The sequence below is a fragment of the Antechinus flavipes genome, chromosome 2, assembly GCF_016432865.1.
Source record: "Antechinus flavipes isolate AdamAnt ecotype Samford, QLD, Australia chromosome 2, AdamAnt_v2, whole genome shotgun sequence".
In the NCBI taxonomy this organism is placed as follows: Eukaryota; Metazoa; Chordata; class Mammalia; order Dasyuromorphia; family Dasyuridae; genus Antechinus; species Antechinus flavipes.
Window position 1 is genome coordinate 610,391,794 of NC_067399.1, and position 24,307 is coordinate 610,416,100.

Genomic DNA, 24,307 nt, shown 5'->3' on the forward strand with positions numbered 1-24,307 from the left:
ATTTCTTTCTTTAAAATGCTATTGGAATAGTGGGTAAACTTCTTGAGGGTAGAGACATTCTTGAGTTTGTAAACCCAACACCTGGCTCTGTGCTTAGACATATAATAGGCACATGTTAACAAATGCTGGAATGCCCCCTTAACCACGAGAAACTTTCTGTTTCCAGCTAATACCCATTGTAAAAATCACTGTTTTTACATCTTAAGGCAGTTCCTGTAGAGCTGACCCGTTTTACAGGCTTGGCCTTGGCAGGTGCAGCAGAGACCTAGGTTAACTGGGGCTGGGCTACAGGGGGGCAGTTTCTGTTATGCCACAGTTTTCTTTAACTGTCCTGACTCAGTTTCCCTGTCTCAGTTACCTTAACTGTTCTGTCTCTGACCCAGTAAAACTAAGGATTATTCGCTCTCGGGTTGTAAATTAGCAAGATAAAAGAGTAGCTCTCCTGACTCTTTTATGGATTTACAATATTCCTTTAGAATATTCCAAGACCAACCCATGATATCTTTACTTCTTTGTCTCTGGAATTTTTAGGTTTTATGGCTTCCCCTCCCTGATAAAAAAAAAACTTTCCCTCCCTTTCTCTTCTTTGTCTCCAAAAAGGTATTTAAGAAGTTGGGGTTCCTTCATTCATGGCTGGAGAATGGTGGCTGGCAGCTGTATGCTGGACACTGGATTCTTTGGGTCCTCCAGCCCTGGGACCAATATGGATTCCTTGGTCCCAGTATACTTATCTCTGTCTGACTGGATAATCTGAGACGAGAGTCCTGTCCAGTCAATCTTACTCTCCCATTAATAAAATATTAAACCTCTCTAATCTCTCTCCTGCCTCAGTTTCTCCGGCATTACAATTTGGAGGTCCTACCGAGATAATAGAAACTGAGAACTGGATTAGAGATTAGAGATCTCTCGGTCTCCACCTAGGCTTGAGGGGGGCTCAGGACCTGGGTCTGTTCCTTGAGAAAAGACCAGCACTCTGGCTACCCCAGAGCCTCCTAGGAAAAGGAAGCGGTTCTTCAGCCTCAGTCCAGCCTACAGTGGACAACGAAATCGATTCGGCATTTGATTCGGCATTCGGGAGAGTAAGTCTGTCTGGTTTTGGTTCTGGTTCTGGTCTGTTCTGTTGCTAGCACACACACACACACACACACACACACACACACACACACACACACACACACACACACACACACACACACACACACACACACACACACACACACACACACACACACACACACACACACACACACACACACACACACACACACACACACACACACACACACACACACACACACACACACACACACACACACACACACACACACACACACACACACACACACACACACACACACACACACACACACACACACACACACACACACACACACACACACACACACACACACACACACACACACACACACACACACACACACACACACACACACACACACACACACACACACACACACACACACACACACACACACACACACACACACACACACACACACACACACACACACACACACACACACACACACACACACACACACACACACACACACACACACACACACACACACACACACACACACACACACACACACACACACACACACACACACACACACACACACACACACACACACACACACACACACACACACACACACACACACACACACACACACACACACACACACACACACACACACACACACACACACACACACACACACACACACACACACACACACACACACACACACACACACACACACACACACACACACACACACACACACACACACACCATTCTAGGTGGCGTAGTGGATAGAGCACCAGCCCTGAAGTCAGGAGGACCTGAGTTCAAATCTGGCCTCAGACACTTAACACTTCCTTGCTGTGTGACCCTGGGCAAGTCACTTAGCCCCAAATACCTCAGCAAAAACAAACACCACCACCACCACCACCACCACCAACAAAAAAACAGAAAATGAATGTCACCCAAAGCTGACAGTCTAGAGGGTAATTTTGAACATTTGAGTGGTTATGTCCTTAACCCTTGTTCTCTTGCAGAAAATCTTCAGAAAAACACTTTTTTTTTTTTTTTTTTTTTTTTTTTTTTTTTGTGGCACATGCATGGGATCCTGTCTGTGACTTATTTAATGGAAGTGGGTGTTTGTATTTGTTATTTGTGGACAAAGCACGGTTGTCCAGGTAATGGACATTTAATACAACTACTCAAATTTTTAAAAATGTGACTAACTCTAAATCTATCCCTGAAATGTGAACGGATTTCATATTCATTATGTGAAATCCAGAGCAGACTCCCTCCTCCTTCCCAGTCGAAATATATATCCATTTTTCAAATTTTATATTTAAAAAAACTGCCCCTAAAAATAATTCTATTGAGAGGGACAAATCTTTCTCAGCTTAATTTTAGAATACTTCAATGAGCTTGACTCCAGTAATGTACACATGGCAAGTAAACTATGAGAGAGCATTATAATCACAGTGCTAATTTCTTTCTTTAAAATGCTATTGGAATAGTGGGTAAACTTCTTGAGGGTAGAGACATTCTTGTCTTTGTAAACCCAACACCTGGCTCTGTGCTTGACATATAATAGGCACATGTTAACAAATGCTGGAATGCCCCCTTAACCACGAGAAACTTTCTGTTTCCAGCTAATACCCATTGTAAAAATCACTGTTTTTACATCTTAAGGCAGTTCCTGTAGAGCTGACCCGTTTTACAGGCTTGGCCTTGGCAGGCGCAGCAGAGACCTAGGTTAACTGGGGCTGGGCTACAGGGGGGCAGTTTCTGTTATGCCACAGTTTTCTTTAACTGTCCTGACTCAGTTTCCCTGTCTCAGTTACCTTAACTGTTCTGTCTCTGACCCAGTAAAACTAAGGATTATTCGCTCTCGGGTTGTAAATTAGCAAGATAAAAGAGTAGCTCTCCTGACTCTTTTATGGATTTACAATATTCCTTTAGAATATTCCAAGACCAACCCATGATATCTTTACTTCTTTGTCTCTGGAATTTTTAGGTTTTATGGCTTCCCCTCCCTGATAAAAAAAAAACTTTCCCTCCCTTTCTCTTCTTTGTCTCCAAAAAGGTATTTAAGAAGTTGGGGTTCCTTCATTCATGGCTGGAGAATGGCGGCTGGCAGCTGTATGCTGGACGCTGGATTCTTTGGGTCCTCCAGCCCTGGGACCAACATGGATTCCTTGGTCCCAGTATACTTATCTCTGTCTGACTGGATAATCTGAGATGAGAGTCCTGTCCAGTCAATCTTACTCTCCAATTAATAAAATATTAAACCTCTCTAATCTCTCTCCTGCCTCAGTTTCTCCGGCATTACATTTCCATCCCACAGTCCTGGAGCCTTAGATGCCCTCAGGCATTGAACAGCAGCTGCCCCAGTTCAGCCATATCCCGAGGCCACTTTTTATTCCAGTCAGGGCCAGAACTGGGCCTGGCAGGGTGCTGGAGGAGAGGCCTGCACCCCTGCTTTTCTGTCCCTGGGTGATTCACTCTGACTCTCACTGCCTGAGCGAAGGGAGAAGGGAAACTCTCCTACAGTCACCAAAACAAGAAAGTGCCAGAAAAAGTGGAAGGGATCCCAAGGCCGCAGTCACCGAGGGTGCAGACCGAGTCCATGCTCTGTACAAAGCGAGGTAATGATCAGCCTGGCTCCGGTGACACTGCAACTGGTTCCTCTTAAGCCCGTGGCAGACTGGGCCCCACCCAGGCCTTGGGCCCTCCCAGCCAAGGCAGGCTATGAAAAATAAAAAAGCTCTTCATCGGCCCCACTCAGAGTCACAATTCTAACCAATTCCCCTTTTGGCCTTCTTCCTCACTGATAAAACTGCTTCCACCTACTACTGAATGCTAACAATCATTGTTTTTACATCTTAAGGCAATTCCTGTAGAGCTGACCCGTTTTACAGGCTTGGCCTTGGCAGGTGCAGCAGAGACCTAGGTTAACTGGGGCTGGGCTACAGGGGGGCAGTTTCTGTTATGCCACAGTTTTCTTTAACTGTCCTGACTCAGTTTCCCTGTCTCAGTTACCTTAACTGTTCTGTCTCTGACCCAGTAAAACTAAGGATTATTCGCTCTCGGGTTGTAAATTAGCAAGATAAAAGAGTAGCTCTCCTGACTCTTTTATGGATTTACAATATTCCTTTAGAATATTCCAAGACCAACCCATGATATCTTTACTTCTTTGTCTCTGGAATTTTTAGGTTTTATGGCTTCCCCTCCCTGATAAAAAAAAAACTTTCCCTCCCTTTCTCTTCTTTGTCTCCAAAAAGGTATTTAAGAAGTTGGGGTTCCTTCATTCATGGCTGGAGAATGGCGGCTGGCAGCTGTATGCTGGACGCTGGATTCTTTGGGTCCTCCAGCCCTGGGACCAATATGGATTCCTTGGTCCCAGTATACTTATCTCTGTCTGACTGGATAATCTGAGATGAGAGTCCTGTCCAGTCAATCTTACTCTCCAATTAATAAAATATTAAACCTCTCTAATCTCTCTCCTGCCTCAGTTTCTCCGGCATTACATTTCCATCCCACAGTCCTGGAGCCTTAGATGCCCTCAGGCATTGAACAGCAGCTGCCCCAGCTCAGCCATATCCCGAGGCCACTTTTTATTCCAGTCAGGGCCAGAACTGGGCCTGGCAGGGTGCTGGAGGAGAGGCCTGCACCCCTGCTTTTCTGTCCCTGGGTGATTCACTCTGACTCTCACTGCCTGAGCGAAGGGAGAAGGCAAACTCTCCTACAGTCACCAAAACAAGAAAGTGCCAGAAAAAGTGGAAGGGATCCCAAGGCCGCAGTCACCGAGGGTGCAGGCCGAGTCCATGCTCTGTACAAAGCGAGGTAATGATCAGCCTGGCTCCGGTGACACTGCAACTGGTTCCTCTTAAGCCCGTGGCAGACTGGGCCCCACCCAGGCCTTGGGCCCTCCCAGCCAAGGCAGGCTATGAAAAATAAAAAGCTCTCCATCGGCCCCACTCAGAGTCACAATTCTAACCAATTCCCCTTTTGGCCTTCTTCCTCACTGATAAAACTGCTTCCACCTACTACTGAATGCTAACAATCATTGTTTTTACATCTTAGGGCAATTCCTGTAGAGCTGACTGATTTTGCAGGCTTAGCCTTGGAACCCCAAGCAGAGAGCCGATGTTACTCTCCATCTCCTGGCTTAAAGTAGGCCTCGGTTACATGCCCTTCCTGCACCTCACAAGCTACATGAATTTGGGTAAACTGCTTCACCTCTCCTAGACCTCAGCTTCCTCATGTGTATACAGTAGGGAGAAAGATGGGAGAGCCTGGGTTCTGGAGCAGCACTTCTCCCCCGAGAACTACTCCCTTGCTGTGTCCGGCAGATCCTCCCGCAGGGGCCCCTACCTCGCCATCACATGTCCTTGCAAAGACAGACCCCCAAAGTCCAGGCTCCACCGCCAGGTCTCGCACTGGTAAGTGATACAGACTCTGGATGCCCCTCTAGCACTTGGTACTAGTGGTGTGATCTGTACCCCACCCCCGGGGAGACCCCCTTGATTATGGGCCTGAAATGCTCACCTCCACTTCTCAGAATCAGCAAAGCTGAAAAGCCACTTCCTCCATGAGGCCATTTCTGTTCTTCCCCCAATTACTTGTATTTATTTCATCTATTTTTTGTATATACTTATACATGGTTATATAGAGTTCTCTTACTACAATAGAATATAAGCTTCCTGAGGGCGGGAACGTTTCGTTTTGTCTTCAGGCCCCCAGTAACTGTTCAGAGCCAGTTTCCCACCAGCTAGCCAAGCTCCTCCCAGCCAGGAAGGCAGCAGGACTCGGGTCTAACCCTTCCTCCTGCCGCACATGGCCACGTTATTCACCTTCCAGAAGCCTTCCTTACCTGTTACCTCATGTGTAAGACGGTAGCTCAGACTAAATGGTCCCTAAGTTCTACCCTGTATCTGACCTTCCTGAAGCAGCTGCTCTGTCCTGATGGCGCTTTCGGGTCTCCAGGTCCATCTGGCCTACTGAGCCCTGGTACTGCTAAGCTGGAGCTCAGCAAAGATTATCCCCGATCGTCACTTCCTTCAATGACATTAGCTCACAGCCCCTGCTCACCTCAGGGAGCGCTTCCCATCAGCTCCTGTGACCTAAAACGTGCCTCCTTCGAGCCCTTGGCTAGGCCGGACCTCTGAGCACAGAGAGCCAGCCGTGCCCAGGCCCACGTTCACAGCCTTCCAGTGTGGAAGGAATTGCCAGAGCTCATGCTCCTCTGACATGGTCTTGGTGAATGCAGGGCCACTTTCCCTCCAACATGAAGTATGTCTTTCGTGAAAGACCAATCTAACAAGGGATAAAACTGCTAAGAGCAGAACCAGCCCTCCCCAGACCGCCGTCTCATAGAAATAATTTGTCTTAGTGGCTTTGGCTTGTGCCGGAGGGTCTGGACGTGCAATCCTCCCCATTGCTCCAAACAGCCCCCAATACCGCTGCCCGCCACAGCCTCAGCTGAACATAAAAAATGAGATAATAGCATTTCCACCAAAGCAAGTCCCAGCCTCTTAATGAGAAGGCATCCCTACAAAAGGAAGTAAAATCAGAGTTCAACCTTTGCTTCAGGGGGGTTTTCTCTTCCTATGAAACCTCAAACCACCCGCCACATGCATAGAACTTTCCTAGCCCTCGTTACAGACACTCCTACCCAATTCCCAGGGCCTGCTCGTCTAAAGTTACCATACGTCCTCTCCGTATATATCTACTAATGTACATGTTGCCTACTCAATTAGAATGTAAGCTCTGTGAGGGCAGGGTCTAGTTTTGCTTTTTTGACTATATCCCTAGTGCTTGACATATTGCTTAGAACATATCAAATGTTTAATAAGTGAATGAAGATTGATCATTCTCTTCTTTTTTGCTTTAGATAGGATCTTTGTTAAATCTCTAGAAGATAGCAGAGGGTAGAAAGAGGGACAGAGGTGAGAAGAAGATATTTGGAATGACTTACCAACCGTTCTGCCATGACCAGAAGAATGTTCACTGCATCCAATCTGTGACTAATATCTTCCCAATAAGAAGTCAGAGTCACCACTGGCTTTGTCTGGGCCCATGGCAAATAATAATAGAAATTCCCTAGTATAGAACATTCATAGATCAGCATTACATTTAAGACTTGAAATATTATTTTATTATAAACTAATCTTTTAGATGAGGCTCCTAACCATTTAGCACTGGGTTTGCTAGGATAACATAATGATTAACCAAAATGTTCAGAGAATGAGGCATTCCAGTGCATTTAATATTCTATTTATTTGGGGGCTAGCCAGAATTCCTTTTTGTTTTAACTCTTGTCAAAAATGTGTGTAATTGGATTATGTTGTATTATATAATATTGTATAATAAGTATATAATTTATTGGCTGTCTTATAACAATATATCTTTGCCCATTTTCTTGTATAATAATATCTTTGCCCATTTTCTCTGCCTTATCAAGTACAGTAAGGCAGCATTTCATGGCTAGAAGGACAGCATTCCAGGAATCTGGAAGGTCGAGGTTCAAAGTCCAGCCTTTGAATTTTACTAGTTATGTGGTCTTTGGGTGAATTACTCAACTTCACAGTTATTTTTTTAGGATTAAGAGTAATTGACAAATTTGCCAAAATAACAGCTTCAAAAAAGAAAACAGAAATTTCCACTTCCAGTTTTTTTTCCTGCTTGAAAAACCTCAATAATACAATGGTACATCTTTAGGCTTCAGATTTGTTTTGCTTTTACATCTTGTTCTAGTCTTTCACAGAAGCTTTCCAAAGTACAGTAAGTCATGAACTAGGCTAATGTGGATTCTAAATTTTCAGAAAAGTAATGTATATACAATTGTCTCCATTCCCTCCTTCCCATTCCCTGCACAGGAATGAGACAGAAAAGAAATCCATAGATTTGTAGAAAATCACCCTGCTGAAGCAATAAACTGGGAAAACATTTTTACAGTCAAAAGTTCTGATAAAGACCTCATTTCCAAAATATATAGAGAATTGTCTCTAATTTATAAAAAATCAAGCCATTCTCCAACTGATAAATGGTCAAAGGATATGAACAGACAATTCTCAAAGAAATTGAAACTATTCATAGACATATGAAATGATGCTCCAAGTCATTATTAATCATAGAAATGCAAATTAAGACAACTCTGAGATAGCACTACACACCTGTCAGACTGGCTAGAATGACAGGGAAAGATAATGTGCAATGTTGGAGGGGATGTGGGAAAACAGGGACACTGATACATTGTTGGTGGAATTGTGGATACATCCAGCCATTCTGGAGAACAATTTGCAACTGTGCTCAAAAAGTTATCAAACTGTGCATACCCTTTGATCAGCAGTGTTTCTACTGGGCTTATACCCCAAAGAGATACTAAAGAAGGGAAAGGGACCTGTATGTGCCAAAATGTTTGTGTCAGCCCTGTTTGTAGTGGCCAGAAACTGGAAACTGAGTAGATGCCCATCAATAGGAGAACGGTTGAGTAAATTGTGGTATATGAATGTTATGGAATATTATTGTTCTGTAAGAAATGACCAGCGGGATGATTTCAGAGAGGCTTGGAGAGACTTACATGAACTGATGCTGAGTGAAACAGGACCAGGAGATCGTTATACACTTCAACAACAACACTATATGATGATCAATTCTACTGGATGTGGCCCTCTTCAACAATTAGCGAACCAAACCAGTTCCATTTGTTCAATAATGAATAGAACCAGACACACCCAGTGAAAGAACTCTGGGAGATGACTATGAACCACTACATTGAATTCCTAATCCCTCTGTTTTTAATCTGCCTGCATTTTTGATTTCCTTCACAGGCTAATAGTACACTATTTCCAAGTCCGATTCTTTTTGTACAGCAAAATAACTATTGGGACATGTATACATATATTGTATTTAACATATGCTTTAACATATATAACATGTATTGATCAACCTGCCATCTGGGGGGGAGATGGGGGGAAGGAGGGGAAAAATTGGAACAAAAGGTTTGGCAATTGTCAATGCTGAAAAATTACCCATGCATATATCTTGTAAATAAAAAGCTATAATAATAATAATAAAAAAAGAAAATCACTCTGCCCAGGCTGAGAAAGCAGGATATGTCAGGAGGGATAAATTTGGGGCTTAATCTGCCTCAGATTTTTTTAATCTTACTGACCTTTTGCTCCCCAATATTCAGCACAGAATGTTAAGAACCTAAGAAGAATGCTATGCAGGAAGGGGTGGAGGGTTCCTGTTTATTGTGCCTCACTATTATTTTTAGACTATTTACCCCAAAAAATACTAAAGGGGAAAGTAAAAAGTCTTTCATTCATTCTTTTATTCACTCAATATATTTTTAATCTAAAGACTACTGTTTTCAAGGCCCTATGGAGAAGCTGAAGATGTATGTCACACTCTCTCTTCATAAGTAGTTAACCAGTCAATGGCACATACATTACCTAGTTGATAGGAAAAGACTCAAATTCCGTGAGTGCTGACAATCTTTCTTACCATCAAACACAGCCCGACTATATTGAGTTGTTGACGCCAAAGGCTTGCAGGTAGCATCAAACTTATTGCCATAATTGCCAATGCTTACTTCAAACTGAATAGCCTCTCCAATGTCCTGCAGCATGGTCGCAGAGTGAAACACTGCAGCCAGGCTATACTTTCGCCGGCGCTGATATTTCTATGGGTTATAACAGGAGAAAAAAATTATTGAATAACCTTTTCTCTTGCAAGTAAATTTCTAACTGATTTTAGCAATTTTAGATTTTAAACTGGAAGAGACATATGAGTTCACCCAGCCCAACTCCCTCTGCATGGAACAGTGGAAAGAGTTTTGAACTTGAAGTAGGAGCTGAGTTTCAGTCATGGGCCCAATGCTGATTATCTAAAATAATCAGTGTGACTTTGTCCTTTTAACCTAGGTCTCATTTAGCTCATCTGTAAAACAAAGAGACTGAGCCACGGGACTTCTAAGGTCTCTTTCAACTCTAAATCGATAATACTAAGATCATCTTGTGAATCCCCCTATTTTATGGATGAAAAAACTGAAGCTGATTATATAAACTGAGGATAATTAAATGATTTGCTTACAGGTGATAGCTAAGAGCAGAGGCAATATTTGAAGCCTAAGCTTCTGGCTCCAGGACAAGTTGTCTTTACCTTATACAATGAAGACTCCCAAGTGATTAGAAGCTTCTTGAGGGAAGAATCGTTTCATTCGTCTTTTTATTCTCGGTGCCCCGCACATTGCCTTACATCTACTAGGCACTTAATAAATGCTTACTGATTGATTATACTCTCACCGTTGATCATATTTAGTACCTTTTGGCATACTGAATCAACACTGTCCAACAGCCCCTCCACACTAATGCACACATGAAAACTATTCTTTGGGGTTTGCAATAGTAACATTCAAGCAAGGGCCATGCTGCCAGCCTTGCCTCTTGGATTCTGCCCCACGTGCATGCTCAGGAAGATCCCCACCACATCTGCTGACTGCATGTCCTGCCCAATGGGTCCTCCTGCCAGTTCCCCCCGGCTCTCCCCCCAGTACTCTACAGCTGCATGGGCTTTCCGAAGTCAGCCTTCACCATGTGCTAGGTATTTCTTCGGAGTACTTTTATTGGTGCTGGCTTACTTCCAAATATCACCTAGTAGCTATTTGGGAACTCTGCCTGAAACAACTTGTTCTGTACATTCAGCTAGTCTCTAAGCACTAGCTTTTGTGTCGGTAGACTGGCTTTGGACACCGGGTGGTCTTGCCAGTCCATATAAAATGTAACAGAAAAAAGAGAGAGAATAGCCATTTATTTAAGTACTTTAAGGTTTACAAAATGCAATATCTCATTTGATAGGATAAGACAAAGTATATGAGTTAAATGGATTGAAAGGTCTCAAGTCACTGGCCAACAATCCGGCCCCTTTGAAAGAGATGCCGCCATGACTTTACAGACCATCACTTGATTTGGGTGAGATTTTATTTTGGAAAGTATGTTGGATTTGAAATTATCCATGCATATGTTTTGAAAATAAAAAGCTTGAATTAAAAAAAAAGAAAGTATATTGGATTTGGAGTCAAAGCATGGGTTCAAATTCCAACTTTGCTATTAACTACTTAAGTGATCTTGGGCAAGTCTTTTACTCTCCCTAGATTTCATTTTCCCCATCCATAAAATGGGGCATTTGGACTAGTCGAGGTCTAGGGAGTTCCTTCCAGATCTACACCCAGGATTCTATTTATTCAATTCCACCCGTTCTCTTGGTTAGGCTGTGTGCAGCCTAAGTCAGAAAACCCACAGACAGCATTCCACTGTGGAATGCAGTCAGAACAATTTGACCCCAAGTAGGAATTTCCTGACTGATTTCCCTCAGGCTTTTCCCAGCTCATAGCACTTCAATGACTCTGTAAAGTGATTCATGATCATGCCCACCTGCTCGGCTGTGGGTGTGCCTCAGGAGCATGGTCTCCCTTGCAGCCAGGACCAGACTCCTGTGTCAAGGACTTGGGATGATCTTATGAATTAAAGGGAGAGTAGCCACAGTAAAATTTCACTGTCGATGAAGGCCATTTTCTGGCTAGCTGAGATTTTATCCAGAATAACCTTTGTCAACTATTACTGGAAAAAACCATATGGTTTTTTAGTATAATGTTAAGTTTTGATAGGAAGCATAACTGATTCTCTTTTTTTTCATGTTTTTTTCTTTTCTGCATCTTCTTTTACAACATGATTAATATGGGAACGTTTTTCATGATGAATATCTATAACCTATGTCAAGTTTCTTACCATCTCAGAGAGAAAGAGGTGAAGGAAGAAGGGAGAAAATTTGGAACACAAAACTTTAAAAAAGTATATGAGGAAAAATTATCTTTTCATAATATTGGGAAATATAAAATATTATTTAAAATAAAAAAGGAGCACAGCTAAAAAAAGGCTTTGCTCTTTCAGAGCCTTCAGAAAATAGGTAAAGAGCAGGTCCCAAATAGGTCGATTCTCTCATATGTAACCCATCTACATTTGTGACTTTGGTATTATCTTTGTTCTTGTCTTCCTATAACATCACCCCACATGGATTACCCAATGTGAAGGACTTGAGGTCCTTCCTTTATTTTCTTGACATTATGAGGATCCAAATGGAGAACACGAGCTATCTATCAGTAACACCTCATTCTTGGCATGTGACAGGCCCATTTTAAAAATCCAGTTCTACATTTTTCTGGTGACAGACATAGTGGGATGAATTTAAATTTCCATTGGTTGCTTAATCTTGGCCTTTTCTGCCTATATTGTTTGAGAGGGAAATTACTCATGTTCCAAAAAAATCATAGATGATGTTTGACTTAAGTAATCCTGGTTGTTATCCTGATTTTCATATCCTTCATATAAAATGAAGAAGCTCAATAGAGTGGAAAAGATTAATTCCCAAACCGACCACTTACCATGTGATCTTGGATGAGTCACACAGAGAAATTATAGAATTTTGAGAGTGGGAAGAGACGTCAGAGGCCATTTAGTTTAACTCATATGAAAGGAATACATATTATAACAAAACTGAAGAGTGATCATTGAACCTCAATTTTGAAACCTCTATTGGGAAGGAACCCATCACTCTTCAATGCAGTCTACTCTATTTTAGGACAACTCTAGTAGTTAAGAAATTTTTCCTCATAAGAAACCTAAAATTGTTATTTTGCAACTTTTACTCACATTCTTAGTTCTGCCCACTAGAGCCAAACATAATGAGTTCAATCCCTCCCTCTACATCTCAAATTTTCAGATACTTGAAGATACAGACAGTCCCATTAAGTCTTTTCTTCTCCAGGTTGCACATGTCTAGAATCTCTTAACTGGTTCTCATATGTCATGAATTCAAGGCCTTTGACTCTCCTGGTAGTTCTCTTCTGGATTCTCTTAGGTTCATCAATGTCATTCCTAAATTATGGTGCCCCAAACTGAACCCAGTATTCCAGAAGACATCCGATGGGGACCCTTCACTTCAGACCTGCTACCATGTTGATACTGAACTACCCCTCTGAGTCCAGCATTCTAATCTAAATCTATTTAATTGTATTATCATCTAATCCATCATCTCTTTATCTTCTCTACAAGAATGAGACTAACCTGGCACGATCTGTTCTTAATGCTGGTTCCTTCATCCAGCTTCTAACCTGGTCATCTCAGATGATCAGAGTCTGCTTATGGAAAATGGGAGAGCATATACTCCTCCAAGAAAGTACTGTTCTATATCTCATTATGGATCCAGGATTCTCAAAGAATAAACTATTTACCAAAGAGATTCAAGACCAGATGCAACTAGACTGGATGTATGTCCATCATCCAAAGAGCAATCTAGCTAATATGGGGAGGCTCACTGCATATTGATAATGAGTGGCTACCAATCATTTTTTTTCAGCCATAGCAATTTATAAAGACTATCTATGATGGTAAGGAGAGAATACTCAAATATTCAAAAGTCATAGATCCCTAGATTATTGAAATGACACTCCCTTACTGTGATGTTGAATAAGTCACTTAATTTCTTTAAGCCTCAGTTTGCTTACCCAGAAAAGAGGGTTAATGACATTAAATAATCTACCTCAAAAAACTACTGGGATGTCCAAATTTTATGATCTATATAAAGCACCTTCTAAACATAATGCTGACTTTTTGATTTCCCAAGAAATCCTCAGTTGCATTTATTGATCTAACATAAAATAAGAGAAAAAAACAACTTAAATGAAAGCAATCCTCTAATTTGTATAAACATTAAGAGCATTTTAATTGATTAATATGATAAGTGACCCCAGAAGTTACCTCAACAACCAATAAGTCATCACTGGGTATGGCTTCAACTTTTTTGTTAGGGGGTGTTTTCTCAAGTAAAGTAGTCAGTTCAACCAGGATCCGACCTCTATAAGCAACTCCTTCACCCTGAAAGGCAATGATACATGTTATTATCGATTATTAATGTGAATACAAACAAATAAAAAGCACCTTGTGCATAACATCCTGAGTTTCTCTGCATGCCTTGAAACCGTGCCATATAAAGGGGGCTTGGTTTTGTTTTGGGGAGGTTGGATTTTTTTTTATTAATAAAGCTTCAGATTCCCAAACCCAATAGACCAGGATGGTAAGAACTGAACAGCAGGGAATCTAATTTATCCTTATATTAAAACTTAAGACAGTTTAGAAGAATATTGAGACATTCCAAAAATTGCTCTTCATTTCTGATTGGAGAGGGTATGAAATGAACATCTGGGAGCCCTTCCCTTATTCTCTGCTACTTAAGGAGGTCACTCAAGAAAATTCTCATCCTTTTCTACCCCAGCTGCTTTCTGGGAACTTCATGATTCCAGAAACTCATCATTTTGCAAAATAAAATTAACTCAAACTCAAATATCCTCAAATCATGTCCTGCCCTGATGATTTTATCATGCCTCTGAACCAGGTAAGCCCATACCTCACCCCTTATATACACACATACCTTTTATTTTTTTTTGTTGTTGTTGTTGTTGTCTCACCATTAGAATGTGAGTACCTTGAACACAAGAATTATTTTATCCTTTTCTTTTAATTCACAAGTGCTTAGCAAAGTGCCTGGCACACAGTTGTTAATCAATCAATGTAAAGAAAAATGGTTGGTTTTACCCCTCTCAGTGATACTTGCATTCTAAAAGAGGCTATTTGGAAAGTGTGTACTTTAAAGGAAAGGAATAAACCTTATCCAGTAGGAGTAACAGTGTCTAGTCTGGAAATACATTAAATAATTACAGTAAGAATCTGAATGCTTTGGCAGAGAAAAAGAGTTCTTTCTCCCCATCACCCCAATTAGGTGAATGGATTGGGTGGGGGAGGCAAAGTGGGATATGAGTTGCATTTTATCCAATTTCCCCTAAATACCAACTCTGGTCATAGCGATTGTCATAGTAAGATATCATTGCCATCAGTTAACTGTTAAAAGCATTCACTTAATTGAGAAACCAACCTTTCCAGAATTCAAGTCATCATATGGATCTGGGAATCCAGTGTATTCTCTTGGACTTCCATAAAGATTTAAATAACAAGGTCCAAATGTTGGTACGAAGCCCACTTCTGTTTCTCCTGTTTTCCCTGGGAAGCAAACATCATCATTAGATCACAGACACTGGAATTTCTAATCTATTAGGTTTTGCTGGAAGTTAGTTGTTAGTTAAAGGTGTGAGACTATTTTACTCCACAGGTGCATTAGTTACATTAAAGCAGACTATAAGCACTTACAACGATGCTACCATTTTCCTCTAAAACAGTAAATCAAACAAGTGTCTCTATTTGCTACCCATACAGTGTGCTGATTTTGTGATCTATGAATTTCATTTAAGTAGAAGAATAATAGGCTTTCAAATTGTTCTTTATCATCTTTCTACTGGTTTACAAATGGTATTGTATTACAGATATCACTGACATTAAACAAAAACTGTAATTACATTTATATTTGGTGAGGAAATTTAGTAAGGTGAACATATATCTTATTTTTTCTAAGAAATATTATTCAGCCTTAAGCAAGTACTTAAAGACAAGTGGTTAGTTACGATTGTGTAAAAATTGCTTGTTTAGGGTTAACAGATTTACATGGTAATCCATTCTGTTAGCTTACAAGATTTTTTTTCTATGATTAGAAAAAAAAACTTTAAAAAATCATCATACATGTCATCATCTATTATAGTTTTTTCTGGATATCAGACAAACCTCATAGCTTCATTAAAGACTTGGGGGAAATGAGGACATGACTACTGACTTCAAATACCTGAAGGTCTGCCATGTGAGACAAGGAGTAGATTTATTCTCTATCCAGAGGTCAAAACTAAGAACAATGCAAGGAGGTAGAATTTGGCTCCTTTTCAAAATATTAAATAATGAAATGGGCTTCTGAGTAGTTAATGATCTCCCTGTCCCTGGAAATGTACAATCAGAAGCTAGATGACAACCTATCCTATCAGAGATGTTGTATGGGAAGTTGGTCTAGAAGAAATTCTAATGCCTTTTTATGAAGATTCTGTGACTTGACGTCTTCAAGTGTAGTCACAATGTCTGGGTTGACCCTTTTTGTGCCTCAGACAGCTCCCTAAGACTTAACTATAAAGCCATAGCTGGGTGGTGGAGTTAGGGAATTCAGGATTCTGGGCTGATGAATCATAAATCCTTTGTGGGTTTGAGAATGTAGAGAGTTACATTGTGTAGACCATTTCACTCTGCAGCAGCCTAAGTGTGCCTGGGGCTTTGTGATTCCCCGACCCAGGGTGAAAATTCTCAGGGTGTATCATGCTAATGACAGAAGGAGAGCAGAGACAAAAAAGATAAAAGAGAGACAAAAGAATTGAGAGGAGAAGCAACTCTTTGTGATGGCTTGGGGAGACCCACCATATTTAGCTACTGAGTAACATTTATCTAATGTGCCACAGTTTCATCAGAAAGTAATTTTCATCACACACACATACACACACATATGATGAAGTCATTGAAGACAAAAAATAAGTGTAAAAGATGAAAATAAACTAAACAGAAAAGCCACTGTATTGTATATTTATTACCAAAATATAAATGGCATGATGGACTCGGCAGTACATGGAATAAGGCAGGGAGGATTTCTGGATAAGTACCTACCAGGCTCTATTTCTCTTTTCCTACTTTACAATAAACAAATACTAATAAAAATGTGGGGGGCAGCTAATGGCACAATGCATGGAGTTCCAGACCTTCAGTCAGGAAGACTCATCTTCAGGTTCAAACCTGGTCTCAGACACTTACTAGCTGGGTGATCTGAGGCAAGTCACTTAAACCTGTTTGCCTCCGTTCTTTATAAAATGAGCTGGAGAAGGAAATGGCCTGTATCTTTGGTGGGAAACCTCCAAATGGTGTCACAGAGTTGGATATAATTGAAACAACTGAACAACAATAACAATAATGACAGTAGCAAATCCTAAAGGAATATAGACTCCACTACGGGGTCCATATCCCAAAGAGACCATAAAAAAGTGAAAAGGACCCACACGTGAAAAACTGCTTGGAGCTGCCCTTTTTGTAGTGGCAAGGAACTGGAAACTGAGTGGATGCCCATTAGTTAGACAATGGCTGAATAAGTTATGGTATATGAATGCTATGGAATATTATTGTTCTGTAAGAAATGATTAGTGGGATGACTTCAGAAATGCCTGGAGAGACTTAAATGAACTGATGCTGAGTAAAGCAAGCAGAGCCAAGAGAGCACTACACAGAGTAACAAGATTATGTGATGATCAATATAATAGGCATGGCCTTTCTCAATAAGGAGATGATTCAAGCCAATTCCAATAGACTTGGGATGGGAAATGCCAATTGCATCCAGAGAGAGAGGACTATGGAGACTGAATGTGAATTGAAGCATAGTTTTTTCACCTTTTTGTTTGTTTGGTTTTTCTCAGTTTTTTTCCCTTTTGGTCTGATATTTTTTACAACATGATAAATATTGAAATATATTTAGAAGGATTGTATTTAAATCAGATTGCTTGCTGTCTTGGGGAGAGGGGAGGTAAGAGGAGGGAGAAAAATTTAGAACACAAAGTCTTACAAATATAAATGTTGAAAACTACCTTTACATGTATCTTTACATGTATTTGAAAAAAAAACTATTGATAATAAAAAGAAATGATAAAATAATAAAAAAGAAACCTAGACTTCTCTATTTGCAGGGTACTTTAGAGATCATCTAGCAACCTTGAAGAAGGGAAAACCTAATCTCAGAGTGAAGGTGACTTGTTCTAAAGCCAGAATGGGGCCTGGATCTGGGATGATACCACTCATCTATGTTTATTCTTCATCTCACTATTCTACTTTTCTTCTTTGTTCATCTGGGATAAGGCCCTTATATCATTCAAGTAAATGTTTAAACCAGTAAGGACAGATATTTGTCCTTTCCCTTCTCTGGGAATGAATATTCTAGGTCTTTTCCAATGACTTTTTTTTTTTTTTTTAGAAAGAAATACTTCCAATGAATTTTCATTCTTTTTTTTTTTCAAATTAATCATTCAGCTGATGGCCAAAAAAATTTTCTCTTACATTTTTCCTTCCTTAAGGCCATTTTCTTTTCATCAGTTCAATTCCATTCAATCAAGCATCTACTGACACACTATATGCTATTTTGTGGACTTTGTGCAAGATGAAATTATGAATCAAAGCCACCAAATCATACCCAGAAGGAACTGGGATTTTGACATCCGAAGCAATCCTAAAAGCAGTTTCCTTAACAGGTGATACACTCATTCTAAAGATGGTTCTAGGTCTCAAAATATTTTGGAACAAACTTCTCTTTGGGCTCCTTAGGAGCTCTTTAAAGCCTATTACACATTCTCCCAAATCTCTTACTGATTGTCAGGCTTTCACTTTGAAGGGATGGATTTCACCTTAAGAAAGAGCTACCCCTGGTTGGATAAGATGGATGATCTAAAGCAATAACTTCAAAGGGAAGTACTCATTTAGAAATATGTCTTAAAGCTATAATATTTCCAGGATTTCTAATTTCATCAATGTGGATACTCCTCCTGTTATTAAGGCAACTTATCCTCTATAACTTAAGGGATGGTTTTCCAGAGTTATGAGTAAATTATTCGTTATTCTGGGGCCAGGTAATGAGTTAATTTTTGGTCTAAAACATTAGTCACATTACTTTCTCTTTACATTATATTGCACAGGTAGGTCTAATACAATAGTAATTATTACCCCTCAGTCTTCTCTTTGTTAGATAACCTTAAGTCTTCCAAACTTTTCTCAAATTACCTTTTAATACAGCTTTATAGATTCTCTCCCTGAAGAATTAAAATTCTGCTTTCTATCACTAGCACAAAGCACAATACCTTGCACATATGAGATGCTTAACAATTTTTAAAAATTGAATTAAATGTTAGACCTGATTTGATAGCCTACCTTCTGAATAAAGCAGTGGGCCTGGAATTGGGAAGACCTACATTTAAATCCAATTTCAAATACTTACTGGCTGTGTGACTCTGGGCAAGTCACTTAACTTTTGTTTCAATTTTCTAACCTATAAAATGGGGATAATAATAGTAGGGTTGTTGTGAGGATCAAATGAGATAACTGTAAAGCATTTAGCAGAGTGTCTGGCACATAGTGAGAGCTATATAAATGTTAGCTATATTATTAACACTTAATAGTTGTCTCACCTTGGGCAAATAAGTGCTACAGGAAATTTCCCAATGATTGATCTGTTATTTAGTCATAGCTAGAAGGAATCTTGGGGATTATTTAATATGATCCCCTCATTTTACACATGTGAAAACTGATGCTTACAAAGGCAAATGACTTGTTCAGCGTCACACAGTGAGTAAGTGGCAGAACTGACTAGAGACCCAGGCTTTAGACTATTAGTCCTACATTGATTTAACTAATTTTGCTGAGTCTTTCCTGAACCCTTGCCATTTCTTCTACATTATTCTTTAAAACTTGGTGGCCAAAGCTGGATACAATACTCTATTCATAGACTGATATTTGTAAAAAATAGAGGAAGGTTCATATTTCTGTCCTTGGCCTTGCCTATTCTTTTTAATATAGCTAAATATCAGTCTGGCATTTTCCCAATAATCTTACATTGATGATTCATATTTATCTTACAATGCATTTCCTGTATTTTAAAAAAGTTTATTGATAAAATTCATAGTGGCCCTTCCTTATCCTATATTTGTACTTTGGAGAGTTTGCTCTAAAATGTATAGCTTCATATTTGTCCCTAGAAAATTTTAGCTTTTTTTTCAGGACCAATTTTTATTCATGTTAGAAAAGGTAAACTTTTGAATTTTAGTCCTATGGTGTTCATTTAATTTTCATTGCAAATCTGATGAGTCTTCAAAGTTTTTATATTAATTACTGTTGTTATTTAGTCATTTTTCAGTTACATATTACTCTTTGTGATCCCATTTTGGGTTTTCTTGACAAAGATAATGGAGTAACTTGCCATTTCTTTCTCCTGTTCATTTTACAGATACTAAGACAAACAGGATTAAGTGACTTACCCAGGATCACATAGTAAGAGTCTGAAGCTAGAGTTGAACTCAGGAAGATGAGTTTTCCTAACTGCAGGCCCAGTCCTCTTTCCACTGTGCTACTAGCTACCCTCTATATCAATTAAGATGGCCCAAAATTTGATCATTAGGGGCCATAACTGCACATAAAGTCATAGAGCCCACCACTGTTCAGCTCTGGACAAGATCTCTTTGAGGGCTGAGCACTGTATGTGAGCAAGACAGCTGCCAACCAGAGCCTTCTCTCCTATGTTTCTTCTGAGATGGAAGGAAGAAATTCTATCCATTCTGAGTCCACCTTTACTGGCTTTCTAACGGGAGGGATAGTGGAGGAGAAGGAGAATTTTCTTCCCCCATCATGGTTGTTACTAATTAACACCACTGACCAATATTTTTTCAAATCCAGTTATTAAAATATTGACACCTGCCTGAGGAAATTTCAGATAGACTTTCTGTTTTTGATTCAGTCAAGTCTGCTTGTGTTAAATTATACATTTTTGTACTCAGGTAGCCAAGCATTAAAACACAACCAGATTGAAAAATCAATGAAATCTATGTCCTGGGCTTAAGTGAAAAAGTTATTTCCAATTCCAGAACCACTGACCTTGGTGTCCACATCTATGTAGCCAGTGAGCACAAAAAGAACATGGGTTATAAAAACAATTAAATTAAACAGTCTCATGAGAGATCAATCACAGGGCAGGCAAGCAGCAGGAGGAGCATCTAAGGTACAGAAGGGAACTGTGGGGGGGTCCAGCATTGCAGAAGCAGGTTCATTGCCAAGCTCAGCTCTGCAGCACTGTCATGCATGGGTAACACAATGATGGTTCCACTGCCAAAACCATTTGGAGAAGGATAAAATGTGAAGCTCCATTTTAGAAATGAATGCATTTTTGTGTGCCAAACCCTGAAGGATAGTCTGGGCAGTGGAGGGCGTAAGTCACAAAACATGAAACCTGTGTATGACGCAGCATAAGCTCCCGAAGGTGAAGAATCTATATTGTAAAAATATGACTGGTTAAACAACAAGAGAAAAAACAGGTATTATGGAACACTGGAAAAGTTAATTTATTAAGTGGATGGTTTAGCAACACTTAAGTTAACTCCAATTCAGACCCCAAAGAGAATAATATCATCCTATTTTACACCAATCTAGTCAATAAGGTTAAAAAAAACTTAGAAGTTTTTGTCCCCCTCCCCTGAAAATTCCCCCACAAGATTTCCCACTTTGAATTAGCATCAAAAATACGTCTGAAAGAAGTGACCATCAGGAGCCTGAAGGGGTTTCTGTTGGGAAGAGGCAGGTATACACCTTACATTTTTAGTTAAAAACCCTTTAACCTAGGCTTGGCTGCTTTGGAGTCAGGAACCTAGGATTTGAGAGCATTCTTATGGTCTACTATGGTTATTTCTGTACACAAAAAAGTGTGTCCACCTAGGGAATCACAGAGTAAATTCTTTCTCCTCATGCTAATTAGTAGCTGTTCCAAGACTTTTAGTCTTAGAAGGCTCACTGCAACCACGGAGAGATTCAGTAATTTGTCAAGGGTCACATAGCCAGGATGCACCAAAGGTAGAACTTGAAGCCGACTCTTTCTGAACCATGGCTGGATCTCTATCTACTATGGCATATACTGCCTCTCATTTTCATAATCCTATAATATTTGATCCCAAACATAGTTTTGTCCATTTCTAAGGGCTTGCCTAGTCCTTATTGCAATGTGATATGTAATACAAAATGGAGCATCAGAGTATCTCAAATCGGGGAAAATCCAGGAGAAAGAGGCCCTTTGAGGCAGCTTTGTGGCTTACTGGATGAAGTGTTAGAGTAGGAATTGGGAAGACCTGTGTTTGAATCCTGCCACAGAGTAGGCAACTTCCCTTAGCCTTCTTTTAACCTGTTTGTCTATAAAATGAAGATAATAGAATCTACCCTACAGAATTCTTGTGAAGAGCAAACACAATAGTATTTGTAAAGCACTGTGTAAATCTTCATGTGTTCTATAAATGTTAGTTATAATTGTTGATATCATTATTATCACAATCACAATCGATTTAAAAGTGAGAGAACAAAGTAATGAACCATCTGGGCAATAAGAGAAGGCCACAGATGTGTCTTGAAATGAAAAGTTTTACAAGGTTGTTAACTTTCTCAATGGTCCTGGCAACTATAATCTGGGAATGTATTCCAGGATATAGGATTAATGAATAATAGATGGGGATCATGGCCAACACTAATTTCCACAACCTTCCCTATCAATCCTTACTACAGTGTAATTTACAAACCAAAATGGAGTCTCAAAGCTCCTCAGATCTGAGGAATCTAAGGTCCTTGTCTCTTTTTTCTTGCTGTGTTAGTCTACTTCTGTTTTACGCAATTTTGAAAGATAGTACTAAAGAATCATGGCTCATTTCTGCTTTATAATCTATTTTTTTTAAAACCCTTATTTCAAAATCCCAACTTGAAACTAGGGGTCTGGCACCCAGTTTTAATTCTATACCCAAAACAGAGATGGATATACAACCTATTATCATTAGTAGACCCAGGCTTAATTATAATACCCTTTTTTAAAAATACAACATTGTTAAAATCAGAAGTAGATGGAGCTCCATCTCCATAATATAGTTGTTTTATGTTCAATTTTTGCATGTCTTATCACCCATGGATAGCTGCCAACTATTAGTTGGAAAGACTCCTCCATGAGAAATGATCCATCAAAAGGTATACAAAAATAGTGGCTGGGAGACTTACTCCCATAAAAGGTTTAAACTACTGTAATTATCTGTGAATTAACTGCATTGCTTAATCAAGACCATAGTCTTGATCAAATGGTGCGCTGGATTGACTATATTTGTTTTTTAAACCTAGATGCCCATCTATAATGGTCTGTTTCAAAATGTTCTAGTGTGGAGTCTTTATATCTTCATTCTTGAATGTAGAATGGATGACTTACCTTCAACTTCCCCACCTGATGCAGCAATTTTAGAGAGATACAGATAGGTGGTTCCTACTACATCATTCTTGGTAAGACGATCCCTGAAAAAAAAAGAAGAGATTAGAGTTTTGTCCTGTGTAGATAAAAGCTATGACTGGTAAATCAATTAATCAACAAGGATTTTATGAAGCACTTGCTGTGGGCCAGGGGTTTATGACAGGCACTGAAAATGCAAAGACAAAAGATAAAATAATCTCTGCCATCAAGGAGTTTGTAAATTAATAAGAATTTCTAGCTTTATCTCCTTCCTCTTGGGCAGTGAGACAAATGCATTAGTCTTTACATAATTTTTTAAAGTTGAATTTTTATTGGATTCACTGGGTGATGGTGGGAATTATGTGCATTACTGGATGATTCAACTAGAATAAATTCAATAATCCCCTTACATCTGTGAGCTAAAGCCCACCCATGAGAGGAAGGCGCAGTCTTCCTCGACATGCCTGAATTTCTGAGTACAGTGTGGTCTACCAGGAAATCTTCTCAGAGGTGGCTTTGAGAGCTTTGTGTGTCTCCCCTGGGTGTCTTGGAAAATCAGCAATCATACTCTATGTAACGGTCAGTCACTGGAACTGCTGACCATCACAGTTCCATACAATTCCCCTCTTTCATCTAGTGACATGTCTTTCTGGGGGTTCCCAGAGGAGGTTTGATAGCCCCACTCATTCACATAAACTCTTTCCTTGGTGACTGAGAAAGAATCAGACCCAACTTGCATGAACAAAATGGTTATAGCCTCAAAGAATTGAGCATTAGGCTCAATTTTCTCCTGCATATCAAGATAGCCAGCTAGACCAATCTTTGAGAGTCTTACAGGGGACATCCTTCTGTGACTTAATTATTTTTCATAGAGAACTGAAATCTTTCTGTCTGGCATATATTTAAAAGTCAAGTTCCAGGGATAATTAAGTGGTTTCAAGGCCAGGCTTTTGAGGAGCCAAATTTGGTCAAAACCAATTCATACTCTCAGGGCCACTTGTATCTTCAGGACAGGTTTGGACCAGAAACAGATCCTATGTATTGATTAAGAGATAAGAGTGTGTCTCCCAAACCAATATATCATTGGAGGATCCCTGAGTCTCTGGAACTTTTCTAGATGATACTAAATTGATGCAATGTGTGATAATTGGAATGAACATTTTAATTGCCCTCTTCCCTCCTATATCCCTGCCTTCTTCATATATTTTCCCTCCTTGGCTTCCATGACACTGA

General features: G+C 39.9%; 1 protein-coding gene across 2 annotated transcripts in view; it reads right to left on the minus strand.

The window, feature by feature from the left end:
• Positions 1–24,307, minus strand: part of MYOF (myoferlin) — a 161,159-nt gene that overhangs the window by 52,159 nt on the left and 84,693 nt on the right. Inside the window, exons 16-21 of one of the 2 annotated variants that reach the window (XM_051981666.1) lie at positions 23,057–23,139; positions 21,059–21,097; positions 15,041–15,165; positions 13,870–13,986; positions 9,560–9,737; positions 7,026–7,150 (exon numbers count right to left, since the gene is read on the minus strand). In XM_051981666.1, coding sequence (XP_051837626.1) covers positions 7,026–7,150; positions 9,560–9,737; positions 13,870–13,986; positions 15,041–15,165; positions 21,059–21,097; positions 23,057–23,139 — 667 coding nt within the window. The remainder of the gene's footprint in view (positions 1–7,025; positions 7,151–9,559; positions 9,738–13,869; positions 13,987–15,040; positions 15,166–21,058; positions 21,098–23,056; positions 23,140–24,307) is intronic. The other variant, XM_051981667.1, reaches the window with a different exon arrangement.